This window comes from Berghia stephanieae, chromosome 3 (assembly GCF_034508935.2).
Source record: "Berghia stephanieae isolate SIO BIC M18660-M18661 chromosome 3, UCSD_Bste_1.3, whole genome shotgun sequence".
Classification (NCBI taxonomy): domain Eukaryota; kingdom Metazoa; phylum Mollusca; class Gastropoda; order Nudibranchia; family Aeolidiidae; genus Berghia; species Berghia stephanieae.
This window is the reverse complement of record NC_088362.1, coordinates 99,119,753-99,142,252: the sequence shown is the minus strand read 5'-3', so window position 1 is coordinate 99,142,252 and position 22,500 is coordinate 99,119,753. Positions and strand designations below refer to the sequence as shown.

At 38.7% G+C, this 22,500-nt stretch overlaps 3 protein-coding genes across 4 annotated transcripts in view; 1 reads left to right on the top strand and 2 right to left on the bottom strand.

Moving 5' to 3' along the window:
- Positions 1-3,550, top strand: part of LOC144968964 (uncharacterized) — a 4,179-nt gene extending 629 nt beyond the window's left edge. The window contains exons 2-3 of the mRNA XM_078907870.1: positions 414-758; positions 2,486-3,550. Coding sequence (XP_078763996.1) covers positions 435-758; positions 2,486-2,686 — 525 coding nt within the window. The 5' untranslated portion in view covers positions 414-434 and the 3' untranslated portion in view covers positions 2,687-3,550. The remainder of the gene's footprint in view (positions 1-413; positions 759-2,485) is intronic.
- Positions 3,551-6,686: 3,136 nt separating this feature from the next.
- On the bottom strand, positions 6,687-13,129 carry LOC144968963 (uncharacterized). The gene is made up of 2 exons (XM_078907869.1): positions 12,050-13,129; positions 6,687-6,783 (listed from the first exon to the last, which is right to left on the bottom strand). Exon 1 carries the CDS (start codon positions 12,958-12,960, stop codon positions 12,214-12,216), a length of 747 nt encoding a protein of 248 aa, XP_078763995.1. The 5' UTR covers positions 12,961-13,129; the 3' UTR covers positions 6,687-6,783; positions 12,050-12,213.
- Positions 13,130-18,349: 5,220 nt separating this feature from the next.
- Positions 18,350-22,500, bottom strand: part of LOC144968968 (uncharacterized) — an 87,295-nt gene continuing 83,144 nt past the window's right edge. For both annotated transcript variants that reach the window (XM_078907872.1, XM_078907871.1), the window contains exon 24: positions 18,350-21,521. In XM_078907872.1, coding sequence (XP_078763998.1) covers positions 21,276-21,521 — 246 coding nt within the window. In that variant the 3' untranslated portion in view covers positions 18,350-21,275. The remainder of the gene's footprint in view (positions 21,522-22,500) is intronic.

The window sequence follows — 22,500 nt, the reverse complement described above, 5'->3', positions numbered from 1 at the left end:
CGGGGTTACTTTTACCCCATGCCTATTTATTATCAACAAAACAGGATGAATGAAACACCACAGATGAATGAGATGATGTGGTAGTGTCGTAGTTAAGATGAATAATCATTAATTATTCATCTTAACTACGCCACTACCACATCATCTCATTTATCTGTGGTGTTTCATTCATCCTGATTTGTTGATAAAGGGGAAACCCGAAACGTTCATTTGATCTGTTTTTGTAATTAAATTGAAGTTTACATTCAACTTCACGTTATTTATTTCTTCGAGCTTCGAGCAGCAACATTAACACAGGCACTTTTCTACACACTTCATTTTCTCCCACATAATTACGTTTTAAAACGATAGATTACATAACTTATATTAGATATATTGTTCATTGTTTTGTTTTTTTTTTCTACCATTTTCAGAAGAGGTTTTAACAATTGAAAATGCAGCTTCCTTTTATCTTGGCTCTTCTTGTGCCCACCGCTGTCCTTGCCACCACCGCCTCGAGATGCATGCCGTCTACTTTCTCAGGGGACGTAATGTATAATTCAGATAAAAATGATTTAGGAAAAATTACCATGGACTACGCCAATGGGAAGCTTGTTATAGAGCGATTTGGAGGGTCAGTATACCACCAAAAGAACGGATCTAAAGTTAATCTCATCTCATCGAAGGGCTGTTATCCTATGGATGCCAATAAGTATAAATATTTCCAGAAGTGTCTTCCAACAACTGCAACAAAAATACCAAACCCAATTACACTGCAGGTAACCTTATAGCCTTATATCTGTGGTCGATCGTGATATAATACAAACATGTCTGCCTGAAACAGGAGGCCTAAATTGCTAAAAAATATATTTTTAAGCCCCCCCCCCCCCAAAAAAAAAAAATCAAAAAATCTAGAGTATTTATATAGTGCAATATCCACTAAACGTGCTCAAAGCGCTTTACATGGAGCCCATAGCCAACAGCAACACTTAACATGTAGGTCAAGATATGTCGCTTGTTAGGCGAAATTACAATTTTTGCGACACCGACAACGCAGTTAACGGCCAAGTACTCATTTTACACCTGAGCACGGTGAGAAGAATATAAGTAAAGAATATTTTCCAAAGACTCAATTATGCGCCGCTCGGACGGGTCTCGAACCCAGGACCTTCCGAATCGAAGGCGAGAGTCATACCACAAGACCTCATAGCTGCACAAGTGTTATGAAACAGTGCAGTGCCAGACAAAACGGAGAGACAAATACAATAAAACAAGCATCCAGGAATAGTAGCCCCTTCCTCCACTGCCAGGACGGATGTTTTCATTTTTGTATTTTTTCCCCTCCCTTTGCCTGGCACTGTTTCATTCACACCTTTTCAGATCTTTGTCTTATAAAGATTTTAGCTGACAGGATAACTTTGGACAAGTTCAAAATTATTCTGTTCTCTAGCATCTATTCTGTCAAACATGAAAGTCTTTTTATAGGGAATGATATTAGCGGAAGAGTAGCGTCCCTTGATTGGACGTCACCGGCGGAGACGTTATTAGAGAGAGAACGTCATTATGGTTTTGCGCATGCGTCTCTCGTCCTCGCTTCCGGAGACCTGAAAATAAGTGCACGTCGATTCCAAAGAATCTAAAGTGAATAATGCCGTCGTCAATATCAATATAAGAAACGGGCGTGGAAACGGGATAGGATAAATGTTTGTATTATCATAGACTAATTGTTATTGTTCATTGTCCAAAGTTACCTCAACCCCCCCCCCCCCCCTCCATTTCCCCCACATACAAAAGTACCAAAATTATTAAATAATGAATGCGAAGTTAGAGACACACACACACACGCACACACACACACACACACACACACACACACCACATATATATATATATATATATATATATATATATATATATAGAGAGAGAGAGAGAGAGATTGGAAATGCTTATTCTCTCTCTCTCTCTCTCTCTCTCTCTCTCTCTCTCTCTCAATAATAATAATAATAATAATAATAATAATAATAATAATAATAAAGATAATGATAATGATAATGATAATAATAATAATAATAATAATAATAATAATAATAATAATAATAATAATAATAATAATAATAATAATAATAATAATGATAATAATATCTCTTTTTTTCTTTCTCTCTCTCATTCTCTCTCTCTCTCTCTCTCTCTCTCTCTCTCTCTCTCTCTTTGTCTCACTTTTCTCACTCTCTCGGTCTCTACCTATCTGCCTTATCGCTCCCTTCTGTGCTCTCTATCTCCCTATCTATCTATCTATCTATCTATCTATCTATCTATCTATCTATCTATCTATCTATCTATCTATCTATCTATCTATCTATCTATCTATCTATCTATCTATCTATCCTTTCCCTCTCTCGCACGCGAGTAATCTTCCTTACCTTATCTTAATGCAAATACCAAATATCGTAATTTTTTGGATTCCTATTCTAATCAGGTTTGTATGTTTTCTCCTTTGTTTTCGCAGAACGCTGAGACATACAGTTTCCGTGGCAATGATAACACCATTATGAAAATGACTATATCAAAACTATGCCCGTCTTATTGCACACTCTATTGGGCTGAAATAGTAGATTTTGGGAAAACTGTCAATATGACTATCACGAAGTTCAAGACTGCAATTGACACTAACAAGTTTAACGTGAATGGAAAATGCACCACTACTTAGTTGCGACTTCCCGTCGGTATGTGTGACCTATCGTCTAAAAACGAATTATGTTTGGATGAACTCTGTGCTTTATATTCTATTATTCCACCGCTCTCCCTAAATAGTAAGTAACGCGTAAAGATATCAAATTTACAAAAATAATTTGTAACGTCAAATTATCAAACGTTAAATTTTACTAAAATTAGATTTTTGAAAAAAGAAGTATCGTTTAAATATTTTTGAAAATGTCTTTGACTTAGAGATGCTGAAGTCGGAATCGATTGAGGGGTAGAATAAAAGATTTCTTACACTCTTACGTTCTGGAATTCGAACTTTGTTCCCAATGTGTACTCGCAAGCTCGTGCAGAGTGTGAGAAACGCGTCCGGAATTCCAAAAAACAAGAGCGTATATTATTATCCCACTCCTCCCACTGGAAAACCCTATCATTTCTTAGTCAATATATAATCGTAGAATAAAGCTTTGAACATGTTGAATAAAAATTGTATTCGCCCTGGTCCATCCATACATAAATCTGGTCTAACAAGTTAACTGCCCAACCCTGGAAAGACACGTATAAACAACATTGCCCAGAAAACTCGTCCTTCAAATATCGATACTAAGTACCAAGTACCAAGTAACCCTAGTCTTGGCTAAATCTCTCAAACCGGAGACCGAAATTTCAGAGATTTTGCCAAGACGAGGGCCATTTGTACATATCGATATTTGGAGGACGAGTTCTCTGGCCAAATTTTGAATATGCGTCTTAACCAGAGTGCGGCAGAAACCTTGTAAAGTCTCTGGTTTACAAACGTGTCGTGCAAAAAGTATAAAAATATGTGTGCTAGATGTTGAATATAGGTCAAATAAAGAAATCGAAAAAAGTCTGTATTTATTTGTTATTATTTTGGGTACTAAAATAGGTATATGATTGTTAATGATGATAATGATGACGATTGTGATGATGATGAGGATGATGATGATATGATGATGATGTTGAAGAAGAAGAAGAAGAAGAAAAAGAAGAAGAAGAAGAAGAAGAAGAAGAAGAAGAAGAAGAAGAAGAAGAAGAAGAAGAAGAAGAAGAAGCTGATGACGACGATGATGATGATGAGGAGGAGGAAGAGGAGGAGAATGAGACTGATGATAGTGATGTTATTGATGGTGATGATGAAGAGGCTCATTATGGTGAAAGAGAAGATGATGATGACGACGACGACGACGACGAGGATGATGATGATGATGATGATGATAATGATGATGATGATGATGATGATGATGATGATGATGATGATGATGATGATGAAAGGGAAGAAGAAGAAACGGATGATGATGATGATGATCATAATGATGATGATGATGATGATGATGATGATGATGATGATGATGATGATGATGATGATGGTGGTGGTGGTGACAGAGAAGAAGAAGAAACGGATGATGATGATGATGATGATGAAATTGATGATGATGATGTTGATGATGATGATGATGATGATGATGATGATGATAATGATGATGAAGATGGATGAGGATTACGATGAAAATGATGTATTGGGTGATGATACTTATGACAACAACACACCATGGACAAAACAAAATGATTTCGACGTTGTAATGTGTTCATTGGACGGCGATGAGAAATGTGATCTTGTCGGACTGCATATTGCTTTCACAGCTACAACGCACACGCACATAAATCAGCCACTATAGAAATGATGGACTGGCAATAAACGACCAAGAGAGACCGAAAATACAACAACAAAAATCCCAACCAAATCTGCAAAATTATCCAGGCTAACAATTTAAAAATCACAATAGGCGCAACCAACTTGGCTTCTCGGCGTCACATTCAGCATAAAATCCAATTTATTCACACCGTTCAGAAAAAAGTAAACAACAAAAACAAAAGAAAAACATCATAAGCTACATTAATAAAAACAGCAACCAAGTTCGTCCCGTCATTTAAAACGGGTACTGCTGAATACCGAAATCTACCGAGATCCACTGAAGGGGCGGGCGGGGTAAACCAGAGACTATTGGAGGCGGGCACCAGTGGGGATTGACTATTGGAAATGGGCATCAGTGGGAATTAAACCAGAGATAATGGATGGTGGGATCCGGTGGGGAGTGGACCCAGAACCATGGGAGATGGGCACCAATTGAGAGCATACCGGAGACCATGGGCGGTGGGCACCAGTGGGGAGTGAACCAGATATTCTAGGAGGTAGGCATCATTGGTGATTAAACCAGAGGCTATGGGAGGTGGGTGTCAGTGGGGAGTGAACCAGATCATATGGAAGGTGAGCACAAGTGGGAGTGAACTAGAGACAATGGGGGTGTGCACAAGTGTGGATTAAACCAGAGGCCATAGATGGGCAGCAGTGGTGAGTGAACCAGAGACTATCGGAGGTGGGCACCAATGGGGAGTGAACCAGAGACTGTGGGAGGTGGGCAAAGTGGGAAGTGAACCAGATAATATGGAAGGTGGAGATCAGTGGGGAGTGAACCAGAGACTGTGGGAAATGGGAAACAGTGGAGATTGAACCAAAGATTATGGGAGGTGGGCACCAGTGGGAATTTGAACCAGAGACTATAGGAGCAGGGCACCTGTGGGGATTGAACAAGAGGCTATGAGGTGTACCCCGATTGAGATTAAACCGGGGACCATTGGAGATGGGCTCCAGTTGGGATTGAACCAGATACCCTTGGAGGTGAGCACCATTGGTGATTGAACAAGAGGCTATCGGAGCTGGGAACCAATTGGGAGTAAACATAAAACTATGGGAGGTTGGCACCAGTTGGGAGTGAACAAGAAATTATGGGAGGTGGGCGCCAGTGGGGAGTGAACTAGAGACTATGGGGCGTGGAAACCAGTGGAGAGTAATCCAGAGACTATGGGAGGTGGGCAGCAGTGGGGATTGAACCCAGAACTGTGTGAGGTGGGTATCATTGGGGGAGTGAACCCAGAACTATGCGAGGTGGGCACTCGTGAGAAGTGAACTAGAGACTATGGGGCGTGGAAACCAGTGGAGAGTTATCCAGAGACTATGGGAGGTGGGCAGCAGTGGGGATTGAACCCAGAACTGTGTGAGGTGGGTATCATTGGGGGAGTGAACCCAGAACTATGCGAGGTGGGCACTCGTGAGAAGTGAACTAGAGACTATGGGAAGTGGGCACCAAAAGGGATTGAATTAGATACTATGGGATGAAACCACTGATGGGGGTTTGAAGCAGAGACCATGAGAGTTAGGAACCCATTGGAATTGAACCAGAGACTATAGGGTGAAAGCATCGGTGGGAATTGAACCCAAGGCTATGGGAGGTGGGCACCAGTAGGGAGTAAACAAGAGGGTCTGGGAGGTGGGCACCAAAGGAGATTGAGCCAGAGACTATGGGATGAAAGCACTGGAGGGAATTGAACCAGAAACTATGGGAGGTGGGCTGCAGTGGGGAGTCAACCAGATTACATTGGAGGTGGGCACCAGAGGAGAGTGAACCAAGAGACTATGGGAGCAGGGCACCAGTGGGGATTGAACTGGAGACTATGTGAGGTGGCACCAGATAGGAGTGAACCAGAGACTATGGGAGGTGGGCACCAGTGGAGAGTGAACCTAGAATTGTTAAAGGTGGACACCCAGCAATTGGTAGAGATTGGTGGTGAGCTAACTCGGGACTATAAAAGATAGACACGAATCGAGTCTAAACCCTGGCCAAATGAGATATGGATACCAGTGAAAAGTAATTCCTAGAATACCTGAGATGTGCAACAGTTGGTAACGAACCCAGGACTATGGAATTTGGATGGCCAAGATTACAGGATTTAAACATATTGTTCATCATCATCATCATCATCATCATCATCATCATCATCATCATCATCATCATCATCATCATCATCATCATCAAATTTTCATTTCCTTCCTCCTCCTACAACCCTCCTTTTTGACTATCATCACAATTAGCATCAACGCAAATTGGCACTTAGTATTTTATTTTTAATTAAAGAACTGAAAACTGTCAAATTTTCTGACATTTCTTTATTATTATGATATAGTTCACATCTGTGTCTTTCGATGATAAACTTCTGGTTCCCGTGTATTTTCAATGATGGAAGCTTCTGAAATGCAAAATAAAATATATGTTAACATGTTGCTTCATTATTTACCTAATTTAAAATCGGCACAATAACAAGAATGCGTGGAAGAGCATTTGTAAAATCGAAAAGAAAAATGCGACCAGCATCACACCAAACACAAACACAAACATAGATCCCCACACATGTACACAAAGGCACGTACAAACAAAAACAAAACAGAAAAACAACAAACTCATAACGAAAGTATAAGCATGAAAGAGTGAATGCGAAATTGATAGCCAAAAAACAGAGAAAAGTACAACCTAAAAAAATCAGTTTTCTCTGCATAGGTTTTTAACATAAGACCCGATTACCCTTTCGGACTCTAAATCTTAAACCTCAAATCTCAATGAATAATATAATAAAATGCAATAGAAGCTTCAATTCAATTTACGAAGACAGATGATGTGTTTCGGATTTTCCCTTTGTCAACAAATCCCCACTCTTCTCTGGTGTACTTTACTATGGTGCGTCATGTGGTCTAGTGGTATGACACTCGCTTTCGGATAGGAAGGTCCTGGGTTCGAGCCTCGCGCTCGAAGCATAGTTGAGTCCTTGAAAAAGACTCTTTACTCACATTCTTTCACCGTACTCAGGTGTAAAATGAGTACCTGGCCGTTAACAGCGTTGTCTTTGTCCGAAAAATTGTAATATCGTCTAACAGGCGTCATGTCTCGTCCTACATGTTAAATGTTGCTGTTGACCAGGGACCCCTTGTAAAGCGCTTTGAGCACGTTAAGTGGATATTGCGCTATATAAAAGCTCAAATTTTTTATGGTTTAAGGTAATGGATATTGTAACCATTTGAATACAAAAGACAACCGAGACGTCATGAAATGGCCTTTGTGGGAAAGTGTATAGATAGTTCGAAGATGACGTCACTCAGGTCTTTGTTATTGTTTTTTTTTGCCATCCGCGTTTATGAGTAATGCTCACTGAACTGTATTAACCCGACTATAAACGTTCATGGATACAGTTTTGTGTGTTGGTCCATTATACTTCCGGATGGCAATGTTATGAGCTTCTTAGCCAAGCGCATACTATCTATAGATAGAATGCGCTTGGCCAAGGAGTTCACAACATTGCCATCCGGAAGTATAACGGACCAACACACAAACTCTGTGTAATCATGAACTTTTATAGTCTGGTTAATACAGCTTAGTGAGAACAACTCACAAACGCGGATGGCAAAAACAATAACAAAGGCCTGAGTGACGTCATCTGCATACTATCTACAGCCTTGTGAACCCCGCTGAGATTAGTCGATTCCCGGAAATACGATACACGTGTTTTAAAATCTAATTCTTTTTTTAAGAGGCAATCTTAGGAAAAAAATACATCCATGATCATTTTTTTTGTTTGCCTCTACAATCTCCATTAATAAACTTGATATCAAAATTCACATAACGCAATATTGCGGATTCACCTAACTTTGTCCACAATGTTTCATTCTTTCCCAAAGCAGGTCGCATAAAAACAAATCACAAAGCGCATTTCCAATGATTCACCATACACAATTAGCTTCACAATGATCCATATATTCTCCCAGCAGGCCACTTTTTAAACTAGCACTCATAATATTATGTATGGGAGACCTTCCATAAACTACTACATCCCAAATCTTCTTCCGATGTTCTAGAGGGGGTTTGGGAGAGGGGGGGGGGACTTTTTTTTAAGTCTCCCCCCCCCCTCCCAACCCCCCCCCCCCCTTCTAGAAGAAGAATACTTGGGATGTAGTAGCTTATGGAAGGTCTCCCTTATGTATACAATAGTCTTCAACAGTCGTACTGTCACTTCCTTCCTAATGACGTATGGTAACTTAGTAACACTGGCTCTAAACTATCGGAACAATGGCTGACGCCGTATGAAATATTTCCCCGGCGAGCTTAAACGCGTATCCAGAGGTAAAAAACCTCATCAATTTGATCATGTATTGACTTTTCCACATTCTGATCACAAGGCATATGAAAAGGGAATGAAAAGTTCTAGCCAGCATGAAGAATAAAAAGTAATGATTTTCTTTGTTTAGAACCAAGATGGCCGCCGTTGCCGGGCGCGTGACATCAGACTATTGAATCCAATATACCTAAAAAAACTAAGAAAAAATAAAACCTAGTACCTCTAAATAACCCTAATAGGAAAAACAAACACCCTATCACCTTTATTCTGACTTATACCCACATAGAAAAAGTCCTCCAATCCTCGAGCTAACCCTAATAGAAAAAAAAACAAACCTAGGACTGTTTTGCACTACCTTTCAATACTTCACAAATCAAAATGGCGGTTGAGAATCAAAACAATGGTTCAAATAAGGGATTTTTAAACTTTCACAAATGTATCAAGGTTTGTTCTAGAGTTTTTAAAATGATGACAAATTGAATAAATAAACACATGACAAAAGATCCACGGTGAAAATACAAACTGAAAGAAATGCGAGCGCTAGGAGCTTTCGAAAGGTTGCCACAATATACATTTTCTCTTTTCTCCATTGATAGATAAAAAGATATATAAATAGTCAATTGGGTACAGAAAGTTATTACATATACCACTCTGCATGATGGAACCAGCATCAGATCAACCAATAAGATTGAGTCAGATTAAATTGTAATTTTTTTTTGTTAATAAATCCTGCCCATTAGAGCGATTAGGCCCATTGCGTTGGTGTTTCGGGAGGCCTTCCGAAAGCGCCTACATATTCTTTTTTTAAATATATATAATGGTCTAGTAGGGGGTTTGGGAGGGGGGGGGGAAACTTTTAAAAAAAATAATTCCCCTTCCCAAACCCCCTACTAAAACATAAAAAAAAAAAGAATACTGGGGATGTAGGAGCTTTCGGAAAGCCTCCTGGGGGAGACCTTCCATAAGCTACTACATCCCCAAGTATTCTTGTTCAAGTAGGGGGTTTGGGAGGGGGGAAACTACTACTAGAAGTTCTAGTGTAGGTACGGGGTTTTGTAGGGGGAGACTTTAAAAAAAAAGTTCCCCCCCCCCTCCCAAACCCCCTACGAGAACAAGAATACTTGGGATGTAGAAGCTTATGGAATGTCTCCCCCTCCCGGTGTTTCTATAGCGTGAAGCGGATAATAACAATTGCCTGAAATTCTTTGGATAGGACGCTAGTCTATCGCAAAGTACTTTCGGCTGTCAAATCTAACGTAACGGGCCCATCTACCCAATCGCTGCTAGTGAACAGGTGAGAGGGGGACGGCAGAGAAAATCTTGATTTCACCCCGGATTGATTTTGGTCCATTTGAGTGTGGAGCGAGTGCTCTACAGACTGAACCATCGATACCCTCAAGACAGTCAAGTATTCTTGTTCTAGTAGGGGGTTTGAGAGGGGGCAGACTTAAAAAAAAGTTTCCCCCCTCCCAAACCCCCTACTAGAACAAGAATGTAGTTGCTTATGGAAGGTCTCCCCTGTCTTGTGATTTGACTTAAATTGATATTGTGAATACATACATACATCCGTCCAACCACGCACGCACGCACACACGCACGCACACACGCTAGTGTGCAATAGTTAATTGATAAATAATCATTCAAACTAGCGCCTACTTTGTTTATTCTGGGTCATCCCAGACGTCATCAGATGTGTACATTGTTTATTTGGGTCATCCCAAACCTCATCAGATGTGTACATTTTTAAAATTTGGATCATCCCAGACGTCATCGGATGTGTACATTGTTCATTTGGGTGTTACAACCCCCCCCCCCCCCCCGCCCCAAAAAAAAAAAAAAATTTTTTTTTTAAATAAAAAGGATAATATTTTTTCTTTGTTTTCGATATCTTGATAATAAATCATCAAATTAGAAAATATTCTTTCTTTCCACATTTCACTCGTCCTATTGTTATGCATTCCCGTCGTATTACGCACACACACGCAACCCTTCCCCCTCTCCCCTACACATGCACGTCCAAACTAGGATAAGGTGATTTCTTTCTATACAGTATCAATTGTTTCTCTCTCTCTCTCTCTCTCTCTCTCTCTCTCTCTCTCTCTCTATCTATCTATCTATCTCTCTATCTATCTATCTATCTATCTATCTAGATCTTCCTCTGGGGTTAAATTGCCACAAAATAAAACTTGGGAGGCCTTCCGAAATATACAACCCCAGTATTCTTTTTAAAATAATGTTTTACTAGCGGTTTTGGGAGGAGGGAAACTTTATTTTTAAAAAAGGTTCCCCCCCCCCCTCCCAAACTCATACCCCCTTAGAACATGTAGGAGCTTTTGGGAGGCCTCCCAAACATATTTTAGATTATGAGATAGATAGATAGATAGATAGATAGAGATAGATAGATATAGATAGATAGATAGATATATAGATAGATAGATAGATAGATAGATAGATAGATAGATAGATAGATAGATAGATAGATAGATAGATAGATAGATAGATAGATAGATAGATAGATGGATGGATGGATAAGGAAGGACTTCCTTAGTTCAACAGCAGTTCCTCGATGTAGCTTCACTATACACTGCACGAGGAAGGCCTTCCGAATTTGTGCAGCAGGATAAGGAGAAAAGCTCACAAATGCAAGCGTGCCAGAAATGTGCAAGCGCCTATGTGGTCTTGTCACTCCTGATTGGAAGGTTCTGGGTTCGAATCCTGTTCTGAGCGGCGCAAAGTTGCGTCCATGGGAAAGGCTCTAGGGAGACCTTCCATAAGCGACTACATCCCAAGTATTCTTGTTCTAGTAGGGGGTTTGGGAGGGGGGAAAACTTTTTTTTTAAGTCTCCCCCCTCCCAAACCCCCTACTAGAACAAGAATAGCCTACTTGGAATGTAGTAGCTTATGGAAGGTCTCCCAGGCTCTTTACTCTTTACTCACATTCTCACCGTAGTCTAGCCGTTTTGTCGGAAAATTGTTAATGTCAACTAATAGGCGTCATGTCTCGTTTTACATTTTAAGCACTGAAAAGGGGAGGCTTTCCGAAAGCTCATACATCCCAGTATTCTTGTTCTATCTAGTAGGGAATTTGGGAGGGGGGAAACTTTGTTTATAATGTTTTAGTAGGGGGTTTGGGGGGGGGGGGAGACTTTAAAAAAAAATTTCCCCCCTCCCAAACCCCCTACTAGAACATTATAAAAAACGGGAAATACTGGGGATGTAAGAGCTTTCGGAAGGCCTCCCCTAAAAAGGAGAAACAGACGTAAGCTGAGAAAATTACGTGACGAGACATAAATGTTCGCAAATTGATTAAGTTGGCAGTTTGAACTAAATTAAACAATAAATAACTTACCCTTGATATTGTGGTAGTTGCCGGTATAAAGATAGGATTATTGTCAGATCACAACTGAATTTTTGACATGGAGCCGATCGTCTTTGAAATGTCATTGGATTTTAGTCGTAACGGTTTTATTTAACTGCTCGTCATCGATGGTCGTCATGGTTTCTCGAATTTTTCTAAAGATCGTCCTTGATGCAAACAGCACAGCTTTCGCCCTCTGTGTATGGATCTTCGTTGCTGCATTCAACGGGATAACGTTTCGAAATGTCGGGTAACGTTTCACTGCAATCCTTCTTCAACGGTTTCCCTGTATTGACCTTCGGTGGTTTGTATTCGTTCTTGAAGGGGAATGCACCTTCTTCGTACGGCTGGCAATCACAACCACATCTTGGAACTTTGAGAGGCTCGATGAAAGCGTTTTCCCCAGCAGTATAAGGATTTGGGTCGTTGCAACCGCATTTTTTCCTCTCTTCTTCGAATGGTGTAGCTCCCTTCTCATATGGAGAAGCCTTTGACTTTGATGTACAGCAACTCCCACCATCACAATCAGGAGTCTGAGGGTACAAGGGCCCGCAGGCGCCGTCGTAATCTTTCTTTTTCTCTGGAGGGCACCCGCATCCACAAGGGTTTGGCTTCGTGTCTGGACAACCACAACCATCTGGTTTGCCGTGATTGCAATTAAAATTTCCTTCTGCTCCGTACTTATCACTTAGACTGCGGAATCCTGCGTCCTCAGAAGAACCTCCATTAATGGCATCCAAATAAGCATCAACGACAAATTCAGGCATGTCAAAAATCGTAAGTGGTGCTGATTTGCTTACGGTTTCTTCTGTTTTTGAGTCCGTTGCTTTTGCCTCGCCCTTACAATAGTAATGCTCCGAAACTGCGTTTCCTGAGATGTTGGCGTACTTGGAGCTGTACATCTTGCAATGGCAGGTTCGACTCCAAACAGTAGAGAAAGTATCAAGTTTTTAATGTAAAGTCGTGAGGTATCAGAGCTCTAATACCCACGTCTTGATGGTTGAAAAATACACGGAATAATAAAATAACAAAATTGTGATGTCATTATTTGCAACCAAGGAAATTATGAGTGCTACACAGTGCGTCGAGTTTGTTCAGTGTTTTAAAAATTGAACTTGAGACGCGATTTTATATGTAATGTGCGCTGCATTTCATCTGCAAACTAGCAATGAAAAGGTGATTGATTGTTTCTCTTTATCACAGTGACAAATTTTATCGTGTTTTCTCTTTAGAAATAAGATACTGTTTACATACAACACTATAATTGGATAATTTAGCACTTGGGCACTGTATGATAAGGCGGTATGGCTTTTGCTTTGTATCCACAAAGTATCCAGTTTTAATCCCAGTCGGGATGTCTGACTTTCAGCAACCAACCTCGTTCTGGTTCTCTTTGCGGCTCTGCCTTGCGGCTGACGCTTCGATTATTACAGTTTATCTTATGAATAAACCATGAAGAGCGATGTGCACTCATTTGCAGGTCTCAATACTCAATTTGTTACGTGCTCCATTGATAGAATGGAAATCTCAAAAAAATGTTAAACTATTCTCATAATTGCGTTCGGATGTCAGACCTGCATATATGTACACGTCAATAAAGATCCATTTCCCATAGGGGATGAATAAAAGGAATTTATTGATTATTCCGATATTCAAATATAATTGTGGAACCTGGGGCCTCACAAAAAGAAGTTAGAAAGTCTCGATTCATACAACCGCAAATAATTATTGCGTCGCGTAATCAGGATCTATTGGCCAGAGGCAAGTACAAATACTGATCTCTATGAAAGAACCAGGGTCCAACGCCTGAGTACAATAACAAAGGAACAGCGATGGAGGCTATTTGGTCACATCTTACGTCTAGAAGATAACATCCCGGCCCAAACTGCAATGACAGAATATTTCCTTCATGGCAACAAATATGTAGGGAGACCGCCAACATCAATAGGGAATGAGATTAGCGGAAGAGTAGCGTCCCTTGGTTGGACGTCACCGGTGGAGAAGTTATTTGTAAACAAACCAACATCAAGCCAAGGGCTCCAAATGCAAAATTTATTATTCATATTTCTGTACAAAAATGCATAACGTTGATTATGCTATGCATTTTTGTACATCATCATCATCATTATCATCATCATCATCATCATCATCATCATCATCATCATCATCATCATCATCATCATCATCATCATCATCACCACCACCATCAGCATCATCATCGCCATAATCATCATCATCATCATCATCGTCACATTATCATCATCACATCATCATCATCATCATCATCATCATCATCATCATCATCATCATAATCATCATCATCATCATCATCATCAACAACATCATTGACCTCATTATCATAAACTCCACCCACGCATACTCACACCACACATACACTCACATACTCTCTCACAAAATTAATAAATAAAACAAGAATCCGTGAAAACATTGAAATAACAAGTGTATCACCGGTTTACTCGGTTAAAAATACATATTGCAAAATATATAGGTACTGTAAAGAATTTGATTGGTATGTATAGCATTAAAATGAGGTATATTATCTTCTTTATATGTTTCATATGAATACTATACATCTTATAATTCTACCTTATATATAGTATGCGCTTGGCTAAGAAGCCAACCGGAAGTATAATGGACCAACACACAAAATTGTCTGGTTAATACAGTTCAGTGAGCATTACTCATAGACGCGGATGGCAAAAAACAATAACAAAGACCTAAGTGACGTCATCTTCGAACTATCTATACAACAATAAAATGCTGAAGTGAGTGTACATCAACATGAACAGGGCGAGTTGGCTGATGATTTCATAGATATTATTTAGATGCAAGGGACAATTAACCACTAGATTTTTGACCAATTAAAACATGGAATTCGTGACACACCTTCACACGTGCTCGGACAAACATAGTTGGTTGTTTATAAAAAAATTAAGTGAATGAATTCGACCTTTCTCTTATCATTGTTATTGTTTTCATACCTCCAAATGGGTGACTAGTTATCAAACGATTTCTCGATCATATTTTCAACGTTTAAATTTACACATATATTTCTGTGTTGGTTTTATTCACCTAGCGGTAGATCAGTATATATATTACATAGACAATACCGTCGATTGTAAAACATGTGTAGTTTGCTTTGTATACCAATCATTGTCATTGTTTACATTATGACGACTGTCCGAGAGGCGTGGTTATCTAAGTGTCTATTTCATCTCTCACCAAACAAAACGCTCACTGACATTTATTTTCATCACAGAGAGGCCGGTGGAAAAAAACAAAACAAAAACAAAACACCTCATTCCAGGACAAGGAGAGAATGCCGCAGAGAAACGGAATAAGGATTAAGTAAAGAGAAGACCCCAGCAGACCAACCGCCCGCTTATAGAAAATTCCACACACCAAATATGCGTGCTCAAGGCCTAACTCCTTAAAAAGAGGATGGACGGTTATCTTTAATACGATTCAATAGTCTGATGTCACGCGCCCGGCAACGCCGGCCATCTTGGTTCTAAACAAAGAAAATCATTACTTTTTATTTTTCATGCTGGCTAGAACTTCTCATATGCCTTGTGATCAGAATGTGTAAAAGTCAAAACATGATCAAATGTATGTGTTTATTTTTTCCTCTGGATACCCTTTTGCTCGCAGGAGAAATATTACATACGAGCGTCCGCCATTGTTCCGATAATTTAGAGCCAGTATTACTAAGTTACCATGCGTCATTAGGAAGGAAGTGACGTTACGACTGTTGAAGAGTATTAACATGATTAATTACATACATAGGAATCCCGATAAGGCCAACACCACAGGACCTGAAAGATTGGTTGATTGTAAGCAAAGTTGACTTTATCCATAATCACCGGAACATACTTAGATAAAGAACAGAAAATCTGGGACCAGCAAGAATTGTTGATTTTAAGCAGAAAGTGACTTTAAGAGTTTCTATTTTATGCGGATTCCACTTACATTAAAGGTAGTGTAAAAGTTGCTGCTCGAAGCTAGAAGAAATAAATAATAACGTGAAGTTGAATGTAAGCTTCAATTTAATTTAAAAAAAACAGATCAAATGAACGTTTCGGGTTTCCCCTTTATCAATAAAACAGGATGAATGAAACACGACAGATGAATGAGATGATGTGGTAGTGGCGTTGTTAAGATGAATCACCATCGCCGGAGAAATATTTCATACGGGCGTCCACCATTGTTCCAATAGTTTAGAGCCAGTGTTACTAAGTTACATGCGTCATTAGGAAGGAAGTGACGTTACGACTGTTGAAGAGTATTTCAGATCTCTATCTTACACCAGTGCCTACTCCATTATTTGTTACTGTAACCCCACATTTTGAAAGCTCAAGATGACACAAATTGTCAAAAGTGCCAATCGACAGTTTAAAAGAAATCTCAGATTTCAGACGTTTAGAACAAGTTAGGGATTGTTAAAATATGTCGGTATATCAAATTCATAATCTATACACACAGTGATAAAAGGTGTTTAATCAGTGTAAAGCATAATATTGTTGAATATTTTACACAGTGCACAATGTACCTCTAAGCCAAATTTGATTGTGAAAGAACTTGACTGAAATGAACACATGTTTCTAATTGCCACATTGTTAACGATGATGATGATGATGTTGATGATAATAATGATGATGATCTGGTGATGATAATGATGATGTGATGATGGTGATGATGATGATGATGGTAATGATGATGATGTGATGATGGTGATGATGGTAATAATAATAATAATAATAATAATAACTTTAATGATAATAATAATAATAATAATAATGATATAATAATAATAATAATAATAATAATAATAATAATAATAATAATAATAATAATAATAATAATAATAATGATAATAATATTAATAATAATAATAATAATAATAATAATAATAATAATAACTTTAATGATAATAATAATAAATAATAATAATAATAATAATAATAATAATAATAATAATAAAATAATAATAATAATAATAATATAATAATAATAATAATAATAATAATAATAATAATAATACCATGACAGTTCATTTGATCACCGGAAAAACTTTCGATCCTGGTTGTGACTTAAATAAATAAAGTCAGTCATATGCAGATTCCTGTCAAAGAACCCCATCTTATATCGAGATACGATATCTCTCATGACTGGACCAAAAGGGAATGAGATTAACGGAAGAGTAGCGTCCCTTGATTGGACGTCACCGGGGGGAGAAGTTATTTGGAAACAAATCAACTACAAGCCAAGCGCTCCAAATAAAAAATGTATTATTCATATTCTGTACAAAAGTGCATATCATAATCAACGTTATGCATTTTTGTACAGAAATATGAATAATAAATTTTGTATTTGGAGCGCTTGGCTTGTAGTCGGTTTGTTTACAAATAACTTCTCCACCGGTGACGTTCAATCAAGGGACGCTAGTCTTCCGCTAATCTCATTCCCTATATTTTTTTCTCCCCGTTCTTAATAAAACTAAAATGAAACATAAAAGGCGCATCAGATGAAATAAAACAGAGCATAAAAATGGCAGAGCTTAAATTATTTCGTAAAATTCGCCAAGGCTCAAGTGTGGCTCTCCAGAAAGTATTACAGATGACCTGTGGTAAAAGGGCAAAACAAGTACTTTTTCTTCTTTCTTTGACAACTTATAGATAGTATGCGCTTGGCTAAGAAACTCATAACATTGCCATCCGGAAGTATAACGGATCAACACACAAAACTGTGTGTATCCATGAACGTTTATAGTCGGGTTAATACAGTTCAGTGAGCATTACTCATAAACTCGGATGGCAAAGAACAATAACAAAGACCCGAGTGACGTCATCTTCGAACTATCTATTAGCTTATTAGGCTACAATTCCCGATTTTTCATTAAAACTTATGGTTGTATTTAGTTTAAAGTTATGAATATTTTGTAACAACAAGATATGAAGTGAGTAGAAAAGTGCCAGAAGACAATAGAGAATAAAAAAATTTTTCGCGGCGGTGGTGGGGTTTGAACCTGCGACCTTATTGGTACGACAACTCCGCCTGGGAGGTGAGAGCGTGGCTCTACCGTGTGAGCTATCCACGAACACAAAAATATTCGTTTCAAACCCAAAGTCATTTCTAGATCCCTCTCTCACCCACTTCTTGAGATCGCCGATTCGTTCACCACCATCGCGAAGTAATTTTGACCAGCAGTTAAGCTTAATAGCCAATATTCTCATCACAAACATATAACATAGAAACGATTGAGACATTGAGTATGCTCCGGTGTATGGGGTGAATTTTTAATTCAGAAAAGTGAGTGGAGCAGGCACTTATGTTGGTAACAACAAGATATGAAGTGAGTAGAAAAGTGCCAGAAGACAATAGAGAATAAAAAGTTTTTCTTACTTTCCTCTGCAAAATTCTAGGCAATGCACTTGAAAGTTTGGAAAAGCAGTGTTTAATATGCTCCCATGGACAGCAAGTGCCTGTCACATATTTGTGACCCTTCGTCTCAAAACGGTGTTATGTCGGAATTATTCCGACCCCAAAAAGTGAATTTAGAGATAGAATGATGAGAAATTGGACCTTAGTAGTTTTTGTAAAGCAATAAATAGTATTTATACTCCAGCATAACGTACAGAAATTAAACCCAAGTTGGAAGATATTTGTGGCAAAGAATTCAATTTCCCTAACCGAGTGGATCCCGACATAATACCGCTTTGACACGGAGGGTCACATTTAGACTTTTAAATAAGAAATGAAATTCTTCACCTTCCTCTTCCCTACCTCCCTTCTAACGTTACGTAATTATTAAAAAACATTTTTGAAGCTATTAGATATATCCATTTTTGTACACTGCTTTTTACAGAAAAAAATGTTCACTTCATTTTTTCTTTCTTTGCGTACTTAGACAGATACATGTGACAAAGAAAACTCACAAATTTATAATGATAAATATTGTAGGTGCTGATGTTACAAAGCATAGTGTTGTATATATTATTATATCATTCAATTAGCAATACTGATATGGTGCAAAACACATTTTTCTTGGTATATGAGATTAAGTAGCATCGTGCCAAGTAAGTAACAAAAACATAACCCATCTCTGCTTTGCAGAGACAAAGAGCTTTTCTATAGATAGAATGCGCTTGGCCAAGGAGTTCACAACATTGCCATCCGGAAGTATAACGGACCAACACACAAACTCTGTGTAACCATGAACTTTTATAGTCTGGTTAATACAGTTTAGTGAGAACAGCTCACAAACGCGGATGGCAAAAACAATAACAAAGGCCTGAGTGACGTCATCTGCATACTATCTATAACATTATTGCTGGGGGAACTTTGATTCTATTGATAGAATTCGCTTGGCTAAGAAGCTCATAACATTGCCATTCGGAAGTATAACGGACCAACATACAAAACTGTGTGTATCCATGAACTTTTATAGTCGGGTTAGAACAGTTCAGTGAGCATTACTCAGAAACGCGGATGGCAAAAAATAATAACAAAGACCTGATTGACGTCATCTTCGAACTATCTATAATATTATTGATCGATTAAAATCTCCATATCTTCCTGTCAAAAGTGTGCATAAACTTAATTAAAATTATTGAGAATACCAGTTAACAACCGTACTCTGGAAAGCAACATTTACATTACTCTGGAAAGACACGTATTTTTAAAAAATGACTCTATCTTGGCAAAAACTCTCAAACCTGGGACCTCCGGAGGTTTGAGAGTGTTTGCCAAGGTGAGGGTCATTTAAATCGATCGATATTTGAAAGGCGGGTTCCCTTGCCAATTCTTTTTAATACGTGTCTGTTCAGAGTACTGAGGTATTCTGGTTAAATCGAACTTAAATTCAAGTCAATGTATAGATAGTATGCGCTTGGCGAAGAAGCTCATAACATTGCCATCCGGAAGTATAACGGACCAACACACAAAACTGGTGTATCCATGAACGTTTATAGTCGGGTTAATAGATAGAATGCGCTTGGCCAAGGAGTTCACAACATTGCCATCCGGAAGTATAACGGACCAACACACAAACTCTGTGTAACCATGAACTTTTATAGTCTCGTAAATACAGTTTAGTGAGAACAACTCACAAACGCGGATGGCAAAAACAATAACAAAGGCCTGAGTGACGTCATCTGCATACTATCTATACAGTCCAGTGAGTATTACTCACAAACGCGGATGGCAAAAACAATAACAAAGACCTGAGTGACGTCAACTGCATACTATCTATATACATCTGACCAAGAGATTAGCTCACCTCTTTAATAAGTCATTCATTTTCAGTGCGTTTTAGGGTTGTACCTATTATTAAGTAGACTTTTATATCCAAACGGCCCGTGGAGTAGTCCTTCAGAGCTTTTCGGTCCATCGAGCCGGAGTTTATCCCGGTTTCAAATAGCGTGAAACGGACAATAGCAATTGCTTGCTATCCTTTGGATAGGACGCTAGTCTATCACACAGTACTTTCCACCAAATCTTACAGACTCAGTTACCCATTCACTCGGGGTTAGAGAAAAAATATCGACCGCGACCGGGATTGATCTCGGTCCCTTTGCGTGTGAAGCGAGTGCTCTACCAACTGAGCTATGGGGACCCCCAATACGGTACGTAGAGCCGGAGTATATCCCTGTTTTGGAGGATCAGACAGACAGAAGCAATTGCTTACCACCTCTTAGATAGGACACTAGTCTATCGAAAAGTTCTTTCCGTCAGATCGGAGAGACCCAACCATCTTATCACTGCTTCGTGGACAGATGAGTCAGTGTCATCCTCAAAAGAACCATGATAATTTAACGATTTCATTGGGGGTGAAATGATTTACCAGAAATGATGCTGGGACTCCCTTATGACCCGTAAATATTTTATGTAAAGAACCTCGCCGCTTCTTTATAATAAAGTATTGGAAACTTCATTTTTGTCCTTGATTTTCAAATGATATTAACATAAAGAGAATTTTCTCGTTAATTCATGGTAGTTATCGTAATAGTCTGTTAAAATAAAACAATGCATGGATACAGCCATTGTATATCTTGTTTTCTCTGATCCGCTGCATTCTGAAATCATTACATATTCGTACACGTCATTGCAGATGTGAATCTATTATGATTTTGTAACAGTCACCACTTCAGAGAGTAAACACAAAACGTAAAAATATGAGCATTCCGTGATCACGTGATCACGTGCCTATGATACAATCTCCAGACCGATATTGAACATCTTTAAGACTAATCGTCCCTGAAGTTTTCCCAGAGATGGTTTGGAAGGCTATCCGGAAAGGTAGTGAAGATGGCAGGATGGCTAATTTGACTTCTGACCAAGACATAACGTCGTCCCTGTCTTCGATTAATTGCTCGTTGGTGTCAGGTGAATTCCATAAGCAATCTTCAAATTCTTGTCCGAACATAGATATGATTGTACACACCTGAGGAAATAGAAAAAAAAAGTTGCAAAGCAACACGACTCCCTTTAAAGAAAAATTGAGTAAATTCTCAATCCTGGATTTTTTTTCTACTTTTCAAAGTTGGAAAAAATGTATTAGAAATAAGCATGTGACTAGATATTTCTATTCAACTACCATAAACATGTTTAAAATTAATAACATTAGCTTTGATGCTACGCATATAATTTGTCTCAGAAAAATGTAATAAATAGGCATGGGGTAAAAGTAACCCCGGGTATGCTACGGATATAGATAGTATGCAGATGACGTCACTCAGGCCTTTGTTATTGTTTTTGCCATCCGCGCTTGTGAGTTGTTCTCACTAAACTGTATTAACCAGACTATAAAAGTTCATGGTTACACAGAGTTTGTGTGTTGGTCCGTTATACTTCCGGATGGCAATGTTGTGAACTCCTTGGCCAAGCGCATTCTATCTATAGTCGGTGTCAGGGTTGAGTGAGTTAATCATCCAAAAATTTACACTACACTAGATTAATCAAAATGTTTCTTTATCAGAGTAACCTGACTGAGAGAGGAAGGAGAGAGAGAGAGAGAGAGAGAGAGAGAGAGAGAGAGAGAGAGAGAGAGAGAGAGAGAGAGAGAGAGGAGGACCACAGGCTTTCCCTCTCATAGCTTGTTACAGGAAATAATAAAAAAATGGATTTTGAGAAGATGGTGAACGGTGTTATAGGGGAATGGTGAAAGTGAAGGATTGTAACGAAAATATTAGGAAGGTTGTTGTGATGATGATGATGATGATGATGATGATGATGATGATGATGATGATGATGATGATGATGATGATGATGATGATGATGATGGTGTTGTTGTTGATGCCGGGTTTTTTTTCTGTTTTTTTTTCGATGACTACTATGTTACTCGTGTGCATCTTGTGTGAGTGTGTCTATGTCAATATTGTATTGTTATAAACGTGTAACCAAAGGACAAATTGCCACTTTTT